General features: G+C 37.2%; 1 protein-coding gene across 8 annotated transcripts in view; it reads right to left on the bottom strand.

Annotated features, from left to right (window-relative positions):
- The window catches only part of BCL2L13 (BCL2 like 13), a 95,136-nt gene that overhangs the window by 19,757 nt on the left and 63,954 nt on the right, over positions 1-11,425 (bottom strand). For 5 of the 8 annotated variants that reach the window (XM_045295936.1, XM_004710282.2, XM_045295929.1 and 2 more), the window contains one exon: positions 4,133-4,276. The exons of 2 other annotated variants lie outside the window; for them this stretch is intronic. In XM_045295936.1, coding sequence (XP_045151871.1) covers positions 4,158-4,276 — 119 coding nt within the window. In that variant the 3' untranslated portion in view covers positions 4,133-4,157. Of the gene's footprint in view, positions 1-4,126; positions 4,277-11,425 lie in introns of those variants that run through there. One more of the 8 variants, XM_045295934.1, reaches the window with a different exon arrangement.

The raw sequence follows: 11,425 nt of genomic DNA, 5'->3' as shown, positions 1-11,425 counted from the left end.
CATCTCTGGAGCTGGGGACTGGCAGTTGGGGCTGCTGGTTAGTTGACAGTTGGTGATATGTCTTGTGATTGGCTGCTGTGCTGAGATAGCCTCACTCTATAAATAGAGGGAGATCTGGCAGCAGAGAGATAAGGACTGCTAGTCTCTCACAACTCTGAGCCATTTGTAGTGCTTATAATTTAACTGTTCATTTCTTATATTATATATCTGTATATAACTTAACAGTTCATTTCTTGTTATCTAATTATCTTTATAAATAAATATATTATCAGCAATTTGATTTTATCTCTCTAGAGAACCCTGTCTAAAACAGGTATGTATGTAAAATCTATATCACCTTACAAAGTCAGCCCCCGAGATATGTAAGAGGGTAAAAAGAAATCGTGTACTATATAGTCTGAATGCTCCCACTCCTAAATCACTATATGCAACTTAAAATAAATTAAGAAAATATGTCTCCCTCACTGTCATTGAGTCAATCCCCTGTAGGTTTCCGTGACTGTTTATGGGAACAGAGAGCCCACTCTTTCTCCCAAGGAGCTGTTGGTGGTTTTGAATTGCCAACCATGCAGTTCAAAAGATAGCAGCCCAAAACACCACCACTACACCACCAGGGCTCCTTAAAATGTGCCAGAACTCAAAGAGAAATTCCCAGAAAAAAAGAAGAATCAGTGAACAGTAGATAAAACCAGGGAGGCAAGCAAATTCTTTGCTCAAGTATCAGTTTTGCAAAGAAGATGCCTCTGACCACTGTATTTAAATTTCAACCCTTATGCAGCTTCCCTGCTTTGTTTTTTATTTTTTATCATGCACTTAGCAACATCTAACATCCTGTTATTGCTATATAATATGTTGTCAAGTTGATTGCAACGAATGACAATGAACTTTGGACAGAGTGGAACTGCCCCACAGGGTGTCTGTGGCTGTAATCTTCTTAGGAACAGAAGAGCAGAGCTTTCTCCGGCAGAAGAGCTGGTGGTTGAAGGTAATTTCATGAAACGCTACATCAGCGGCCAATTGCTGAACTGCTGTACCACCAGAGTTCCTTCTGACACCCTAAACAGCTGAGTTATTTGTTATCTGTCTCCCTCTCCTAGAGTGTAAATTTTATGGGGTCAGGGTTTTCTCTCTTCCTGGCTGCCTACCGAGAATCTAAAATAAAGCACAGCTTGAAGTAGGCACTCAAAAAATTACTGAAAAATGAATAATTGTTTCATATAAGAGAAATTAAAATAAAAGAATACTAAAACAAACAAGAAAATAAATAAAAATTAGAGAAAAAGGGATGCAAAAAGATCATAGGCAAACTGTTTGGGTAGATTTAGTGATGTTAAGAATCAACTTTAAGACAAACTTTTTTTTTAGGGACTAAGACTGTAACCTTAATGGCGAAAGGTTCAATTCACCAGGAAAAATAAATAATTGCAATTCATAGTAGTGGACTAACAAAATACCCTACAACTACATAAAGCTTTAACAGAACTAAAAGGAAAACTAAAAAAATCTATCACCATAGTTACAAATTACGACACAGCTCTGCTTAGGATCACCGCATGATAAAAACAAAAGAAAGAATAATACTAGGAATTAAACATATATAGATCCATCAGTGCCCAGAATGAAAGACATAATATTTTCGAGGCATGTGGAAATCTGAATGCTAATATTTGATATGAAATATTTCTGTTCTTTGACATATAATGGTATTGTAGTCATATTAAAATAATGACAACCCTGATCTTTTAGAGCAGCGGTTCTCAACCTGTGGGTCACGACCCCTTTGGAGGCGGTTGTTGAATGATCCTTTCACACGAGTCACCTTAGACCATCGGAAAACACAAAATTATTGCACAATATATAATTACATATTGTTTTGTGATTAATCACTATGCTTTAATTATGTTTATGTTCAATTTGTAGCAATGAAAATACATCCTGCATTACAATTCTTAACAGTAGCAAAACTAAGAGTTATGAAGTAGCAACAAAAATGTTATGGTTGGTGGTCACCACCACATGAGGAACTGTTCTAAAGGGCTGCGGCATGAGGAAGGTTGAGAACCACTGTTTTAGAGAGATACCCTGACATTTTATAGTAGAACTAAGTGATGCTTGGTAAAATGGGGCATCAGTGAAAGAAAAGAAAGATCTTCTATGGTACTGGCTGACCCGGGAGCTACAACAATGGGCTCAAATATAACAATTAAAAGGATGGCAAAAGACCATGCAGTCTTCTGCCCCGTCCTACATGAGGACACTGTGTGGAATCGGAACAGACCCAACAGTGCTTAACAACAAATATGATGTCTGGAGTTTGCTTCAAAATAACCTTAAAGGGAGCAGTAAACAGGTTGTGACTAAGGCATGATTGGCAATATTGGTTGGGGGTAAATTACATGAGAAATCATTATAATACCTTTGTTAAACATGAATATTCAAAATTCTCCAAAATAAGGTTTTCTAAAATAGGAATTAGTGAAAAAAGTAAAACTGAAAATTGGTTCTTCAAAGTCACCTATAAAGTAGATAAATCTTTCAGAAGAGATGTATAAAGGGGCATCAGAGAACTTTCAGGAGTGATACACTTGCCCTCTGTCTTGAATTGTACAGTTGTTACTATCAGATAAGTTCTGATAGTTGTATACACGTAACTATACAACTGATAGTGATTTAGAAATAAAAACCTAGAGTGGCCCTCCCACCGAATTAAAAAACTCTAGGCCAACAAATTTTAAAATGTAGGGAAAAAAGAAACATTGTTATTAAAATCTCTAAAGAAAAACCAGAAACTACAAGGCAAAGAAAATACTAGGCAAATTTTACAGGCAAGTTATAGCTGCAAATAATTCTAGCTTTGCACAAATTATTCCAGAGTATGGAAAAAGAAGGAACATATGGAAACCAGGCAAGAAAAATTATAGGCCACCTCACTTCTTTACTGACACAATAAAAAATTCAGACCTACCTCACTCATTGCCATCTACACAACTTAATAGCAAAACAATTTTCAAAAACACTTTTTTTTTTAACATGAGGAAAAAGATAAGGATGTTTGCTAACCCCACTTCTATTAATACTAAACTGGAGATATTGTTAGTACAATGAAATGTTTTATTTTTTAAAAATATACAAAGCATGTCTATGTACAAAACTCAAAGGACCCTGGAGATAAACCTAATAAGAGAGTTCATGAAATCAAGTGGAAATGCCCACTGTGGTTCTTTATATCAACAAGGAAAGCAAAAGTTCAGGAATATGTAGAACTAAATATGTTTAAGACTTCTATGAAAGAAATTAAAAACTTTAGGGACTTTTAAAATGATATAAAGGAATATATCATATTGAAAAATTGATATATATATATATATTTAAAATTGATATATTTTTGTGGTATTGAAATTTCATAGGCCAAAGAGTGAGCTGGTTGGGAGGAAATACTGCTTGACAAGGCTCATCAGGGAAGTGATAATGAGAAAGAGGTTGAGAAACATTATCTAGGTGAATTTTAAAAACATAATGAGGAATGAAAAACAAGTTACAGAACAATACACACAGTGTGAAGGAGCTTCAAAAGGCTCAGGTAAATGGAATTTAAAATAATGAGATTTTTCTACCAACTTTTTGAAGTGTCCTGGTAGAATACCATTTGTAAAAAATGGAAAAGTACACAAAATAGTACACTGTCTAGGGGAATACACACAGGTGGTTAAACTATAATACAAGACAAAATTCAGAGTGGAGTAGGTAGAAGCAGGTTGCAACCTAGGAGAGACGGCATATATAAAAAGATGCAAAAGTGCTGGCTGGCTGTGCTGTGTTCTTTTGAGCTCGGACGGTACAAACAATGAGTGTATTTTATGATTCCTCGTCCCTTATTTGTATGTTCTGTGTGCACGGCTCTTTTTAAATTAAAATCTATTTCACAATATCACATAACCATTCCCTATACACAGTATCTTAGTAATTTCACTTTAACTACATGAAGTCTTTGCACTGACTGATACTATTGTCAGTAAATCTATGCTATTAACAGTAACAAAAAGGGGCTTGTTGGGTGGTTTGTTGGTGTTTTAGGGGGTGTTGTGTTGTCAGAAGATAAAGACTCTCAAAGACAAGGCATCGCTACTCATACCCAGCCGCCATGCTGAATGATGTACTCAGCTGCATGGTCCTCCAGATATGTCACGCCAAACTGTAGCAGTGCACTCAAGGGTTCTTGACCACGTCTTGTCAACTCCAAAAGTGTTTGCCGCAGTAAAACCAGAGGCACCAAAATCTTCAATACAAAGGTGAGAGATTCAGAAAACAAACAAAATTTCTTATCATTTTATATGCTTAATTATAAAAAATTAAATTCAACTACATTATAAAATCTTGTTTTATTTTAATAAAGGAAATAAAATACTAGCCACTAATTGGATTTTTCTGTATTTTACCAGTGGTCTTATATAACAAGGTGGTAAAAAATTACTATTCTAGGAAAATAAGTGGGCTCCTATTATATAAATGGTGCACCGAATCCCATGAATACACATAATTTCATAACAATCCCATGAAATAGTCATGATCTCTACCTCTAAAGATAAGGAATTGAGAATTCATGAAATCAAGCAAGCTGAGTCTTGTTTTGTAATACAGGAGTTAAAGTCAGCTTTAACTTTAAAGCCCATCATCTACCTTTATGCAAGTAACAAGACCACACCAGTCCATTCTGAGGTGATTTAAAAATACAGTATTTAAAAGTAAGCAATTAAAAAAAATCAAAACAAAACAAAAAGTTAGCAATTTAGCTAATCAATTGTAGCTTATAAATAAAGATAAACGCACACACATAAACATGTAACTGAGCAAAATGTTACCAGTGGTAATCCCTGCTGGATTACCTGGATAGTGAAAGTTTGAACCATTATTATATTTTAAAATCTGTATGTTTTATAGTAAGTACTACTTTAATAGTAAGAATCACTAAATTCTTTTTTTATACATAGAAGCTAACCATATTTTTAAAAATCAATCACTGCATAGCATGTATACTCTGTAGTATGATCATACTTTGGTAAAAAAAATATATAGAAAAAAGATTATGAGAAAAACTATCAAGATATTAATGGTGGGGTTACAGGAGCCTGAAAATGGACCACACAGCTAGCGGCTCACCCAACAGCCATTCCCCGTTTGCACTGCATCTCAAACCTCCATCAAAACCCTGCATTCGGCCTAGCCCCAGATAATAAATGATGACCGATTAAAGTCAATATGACAGTGCTATTTCTTGCTGCTAAAAACTTGCGTTCTCAGCCTGTTGTGCGTCTGGGGTTGGCCACATAATCCAGTTCTGACAAGTTCAGCTACAGGGCCTCTGGGAAATTTATGTGAGCAATGAGCACCGGTGCTGTCAACCGTAGATGTGCTACTCCTCCTCCAACAGCCATCCTGCAGCCACCAGAAAACAAGTTTGACAAAAGCCAAACCCACAAGGCAGAAAGACGGTGAAGCTGAAACGCGGAGGGCAGAGCTCAACTGCTGACGCAACTGGAACACAGCCAAGAATACTGTCAGCTATGATTTCTCTTACTTGTCGTCAAATACAACACAATTCTGGTTACTTTTTATTTTTGTACATCTAAATTTTCTCAAAAAATGTTTCTCATATATTTGTATAATTAATAAAAAGAATATGGTTTGTGTGGTAGTTACACAATCTGGTGTCAATTTGGGACTTGAGAGGATTTAGTGTGAAGGGGTGGAATCTAGTCTGTCAATCTTTGTATAGCCAATTAGGCCTCTGTGTGGGCATGGCCTTCTGGGAATTCCTGAATTTCCTCCTTGGAGGTGGGAGACAGTTCCCCACCCCTCCCCCTTTAAGACACTCTACTGACAAGGCTGACTCCCTGGGAGACATCCTTGAGAAGCCACAGAGACATACCCTGATGCAGCCCAGGGTGCTGGAGAACCCTTGCCCAACACTGAGATGCTAACACTGCCACTAGATTCAAAGACTTTCTACTCAATGGCCTGTGATCGTCCTGCATTTGGCGTCATTACATGTGTTTCCCGAGTCTGAAGAGGACCTTATAGAATCGATATCAGACATACAGGTTACTATCAGACTTAATGGCTTGAACTGGACTGAGTTGGGATAATTTCTTAGTGTACAATTACCCTTTATATAAAACTCTCTTATACACGAGTGTCTATGATTTGTTTCTCTAGTCTACTCAGACTAACACAGTTTGTATTTTACCAAAGCACTGGGTTTTAATTTTATCTATATAATTTATCCATCACCTGTTTGAAAATACTGATGATGTTCCTAGATTTGTTTTTTCGTCCTTTAAAAAAGGTGCTTTTTCAAGGGTACTTAAAAAGAGCTCTAGTGGCGTAGTGAGTTACAAGTTGGCATTTGAATACATGCTCACCCTGACACCCACTCTAAAAGAGATGAGGTTTTCTGCTCCTACAAAGAGTGATAGACTCAGAAACCCACAGGAATTCCGCTGTCCTAAAAGGACACTAAGAATTAGAATTAACTCAATGATAATGAGGAGGGGACTTCAAAAAAAGCTCATTGAAAAATTGCATTTTCCATGACATTTTATAAGTCCCTCTGTATTTAAAATTATGTCAACTGACAGAAAAGATGAAAATGCTGAAAACACAACACAAAAACAAAACAAAAGGGGGACATCACGACTGACCTGGTAGAAATGAATTATTTAAAAAAAAGTTACGAACAATGAAAGACACAACATGGATACGGAAGATGAAAAGAATACATTCTTAGCAGCATACGACCTACCCAAATGACCCAAGAAGAAATAGGAAGTCTTAACAGACCCCTAACAAGTGAAGCTATGGAATCGATGGTCAAAAATCCCCCATCAGAAAACAATCCTCAAGTTATGAACCACAGCATCCAAACCAGAGATTTCATATAAGCATTGTTTTTCGGACGACGAACTATTTAAGCTGCGTCACCAAATACAGCATGCGCCAGCTGGGCATCGTAAGCTGCTGGAATCAAGATTATGACTGTCTTCAGACCGCCATGCTATTAGCTGGATTTCTACTTGAATCAAAACTAGAAACCACCTAGTGGAGAACATCTTCTGGGTTTTTTAAAGCTTTAAATCATGAAATTCACCCACTTAAATCACACCACTCAGAGTTTCTAGCACATTCTCACAGTTGTGCAAAGATTACTATAGACCATGTTCAGCCCTCCAACAGGAAACTCACACCCAGCAGCTACCCAGTGCCACGGAGTCGATGCAAGCTCCTTGCAACACTACAGGGCAGAGTAGAACAGGTCTTCAGGGTTTCCAAGACTGTAAATCTTTCATGAGCGCAGAGAGCTGGGAAGTTTGAACCACCAACCCTGCAGTTAGCAGCCCAATACTTAGCCTGCTATGCTATTAAGGCTCTTTTAGCCAGCAGTATCATTCCTTCCTTATTCCTTTTTTTTCCCCGCAGTACCTGGTAACCATGATCCTACTTTCTAGCCTGCTATGCTATTAAGGCTCTTTTAGCCAGCAGTATCATTCCTTCCTTATTCCTTTTTTTTCCCCCCAGTACCTGGTAACCATGATCCTACTTTCTATCTTTCTGGACTGAACTACTGTGCACATTCCACATAAATGAAACAATGCATCACACCCAAGTTTCTCCCCATCCTGGGCAACACTTTATTGCCAAACTTTTTGCCATTCTAGGGGGTAATTAAGTGGTGTCTCACTGAGGTTTGAATGTGCATTTTCCTGATGACTAATGACGTGCCTAATGGCCATTTAGGAACCCCAGTAGCAGTGTAATTACACATTTTATCTTTTTTTTTTTTTTCACTTATCACTTGTACTTTTGGTGTAACATCCCATACCCAAAGAACCCACAGTCTATCCCTACATCATGGACATTTATTCCTATGTTTTCTTTTAAGTACCGTACATACCTGGGTGTAAGCTGACCTGAATATCAGCGTAGGCACCTAATTTTACTGCAAAAACTGCTTTAAAACTCGGCTTATACTCGAGTAATACATGGTATTTTGTAGTTTAAAAAAAGTTACTATGCATCATAAAAATTGTTTCTGACCTTGGGAAATTTGGTACTTTTTCCTTATTTGCTGCTTAAAAACAACACATTTAAATAATTAAAACATAAGCATTTTAAATTACTAAATATTTACTATCACTCATACTTTTTAAAAAATAACTTTTATTGGGGGCTCTTACATCTCTTAGCACAATCCATACATTCATCCAGTGTGTCAAGCACATTTGCACATATGCTACCATCATTTTCAAAGCATTCTCTTTCCACTTGAGCCCCTGATATCAGCTCATTTCTTCCCCATTCCTCTCCCACCCTCCCTCCCCCTTGATAAGTTATAGATTATATGTTTTCCATATCTTACATTGTCCTCCATTGCCCCTCACCCACTTTTCCGTTATTCATCCCCCTGGGAGGGGGTGGTTCTAGGTTGATTATTGTGATTGAGTCCCCCTTTCTTTCCCAACCATCCCCTAATCCTCCTGGTATCTCTACTCTCATTGTTGGCCCTGAGGGGTTTATCTATTCTGGATTCCCTATGTTGTGGGCTCTTATCTGTAGCAGTGTGCATGTTCTGGTCTAATCTAATTTGTAAGGTAGAATTGAAGTCATGATAGCAGGTGGGAAGGAAACACCAAAGAACAAAGTTGTGTGTTTCATCGGTGCTATACTGCACCCTGACTGGCTCATCTCTTCCTTGTGACCCCTCTGTGAGGGGATGTCCAATTGTCTACAGATGGGCTTAGGCTCGCCACTCCATGCCTCACCGCCCCGCCCCCCCAATTCACCTTGGGTATGGTTTTATTCTGGGTCTTAGATGCTTGATATCTGACTCCATTGACACCTCATGATCACACAGGCTGGTGTGCTTCTTCCATGTGGGCTTTGTTGCCTCTCAGCTAGATGGCTGCTTATCTTCAAGCCTTTAAGACCCCAAATGCTATTATCTTTTGATAGCCGGGCACCATCAGCTTTCTTCACATTTACTTATGCACCCCATTTGCTTATGCACCAATTTTGTCTTCAGCAATTGTCAGCAAGGTGAACATCACAGAATGCCAGATTGTTAAAGCAAAGTGTTCTTGTGTTGAGAGTACTTGTCACTCATACTTTTAAAAGTGAAAATTATCACCTTTAAAAGATATTTGAAGTGATGGAGGAAAAGTTTTTGCTTAGGGGAAATGAGTTTATGTTAATGGTGGTGAAACAATTGGGAGAGGGATATCAATAATGGTTGTACAACACGAAGAATATAATCAATGGTACTGACTTATACATGAAGAAATTGTTGAACTGGAAGATGTTTTGTGTTTGTATATTGTCAAAAATGAAAAAAAATTGCATGAATAATAATAATGAGTACAAGGAAGATAATGTTCTAAAATTAATTATGGTAAAGATTGTACACCTCTTCTTGATATGACTGAACTATTAAATTGTATGCTATGTGGAGGAAGTGCCAATAAAGCTGTTAAAAAAAAAAAAGCTATTTGCCATTAAGGTATATTTAAAATGGAATGTTAGGAACCATACGAAGAAAGCCTACTTAACTTAACCAAGATTGTCTAAATCTCTGTTTGCCACCCACTAAAGGAATAGAGAATAAAAAATAAATAAAAGAGTACAAGAAAACTTTTGTGTTCTCTAAATTCTAATTGTTTAATTTACCTTACTATTTTTAATCCTGGGGGAAAAAATCCTAAAAGATCTTTTATAGACATACATATGAATATTGAAGAATTCCTATAAGTTAGTAAAGGAACCCTGGTGGCATAGTGGTTAAGCTGCGGTCCAAAAGATCAGCAGTTCAAAAGCACCAGCTGCTCCGTGTGAAGAAGACTTTCTACTCTGGTAAACAGTTACTGTCTCAGAAACTCAAGAGGGCAGTTCTACCCTGTCCTCTAGGGTCACTATAAGTCAGTACTGAGTGGCAGGGAGCATATATAAATTAGTAAAGAGGAATACATCAATAGAAAAATTAGCAAAGATTAAACAGAGAAAACCCCAAACAAGGAAATATAAATGGCTTCTAAAAATGCACTTACCCACATTTCAAATAAGAAAAATGCAAAACAAGAATGAAACAGAAATGCTGTTTTTCACCTAGAAGACAATTCAATGTGTTGGTAGGGATATGAGGACACAGTACTGGTGGGAGTATATATATTGGTATAAACCTTCAAGAGAATACCTTGGCAAAACTTGTTGAACTCTAAAACTCATCATACCCTTTGATGTAAAGTTCCACTCGGGAATGTATCAAATATAAACACACAACAGAGAGGAGGCCGAAAGAAAAACGTGAAACAACCTGTCTACAAGAAAATGCACTGAGGTGTTCTTTATAACAGCAAAAGACTAGACAAACAACGCAATAGGGGTGGGTTCAATAAATTTTGGTCATCCAGTAAAGTATACTGCTGCTTAAAAATATCAGATAGTTTACTGGCCCAATCTTCAAGATTTACTTCAGTGAATGACTAAATGAGAAAGGCTCGAGAGTGTACACTATTGGTGCAATTTGTGTAATAATGAACATGTGGACACGTTTGTATAATCCCATAGAATCTCTGGACACACAAAAGAAGCTGATAGCAGGGCTGCCCGCACCAAAACAACCCAACCCACTGTCAGTGAGTCAATTTTGATTCTTAGCAAAAGCCTGAGCAGGGTTTCTAAGGCTGCCAACCTTTATGGGAGCACTTAACCTCACCTTTATCCCCTCACAGTAGCTGGTGGGTTTAAACCGCCAAGCTTGTGTTTAGCAGTCCAATGTCACCAGAGTTCCATTGCGGAGCCAATGGGGAGGGGGAAATAGTCACTGGTAGCAAGGGCCAGAAAGACGTTGCTTTTTCACTGTGTATCTTTCTTGACTTTTTGCATTTTATATCACGTGCTTCCATTATACTTAAAAATAAGAACTTTAAAAATATATGAGCTGTCATATTTAAGTTAGCAAAACTGTCTGATTCTAGTGACAGAGGCAGTATTATCCATACCTTAACAACAGTAGGGTTCAATAGTAAAGCCATCAAAACTTATGACAAAACTAACCTGAGTCTCTTTTCTTCTATAAAAAATAGATAATACTAAAAATAACTAGACATTTGCAGTTGACCATCTGGCTGTATTCTCTTCTCTCTAAAACTTCAAGAGGTCTCCACCTGACTGGGGAAGGAATGCAAAAGGAAATTAAACCATTTTCAGTTCCTTGCTATTATATTGCCAAGGTAATAACTGAGGAATGATAAAATCTTTCTGAGAAGAAGATAAACAGGAAAAAGGGAAAACTTGTTTTTTTAAATTAACTATTGTTGGCTTTGAAGTAAAGCAGTTCAGAGGGAGATTATTAAAGTCTGAAATAAAGAATGTAACA

Source organism: Echinops telfairi, unplaced genomic scaffold (assembly GCF_000313985.2).
Source record: "Echinops telfairi isolate 266 unplaced genomic scaffold, ASM31398v2 ScPeMD7_6273;HRSCAF=7185, whole genome shotgun sequence".
NCBI classification, from domain to species: Eukaryota; Metazoa; Chordata; class Mammalia; order Afrosoricida; family Tenrecidae; genus Echinops; species Echinops telfairi.
The sequence above is the reverse complement of the archived record's forward strand: the minus strand, read 5'-3'. Positions and strand labels throughout refer to the sequence as shown.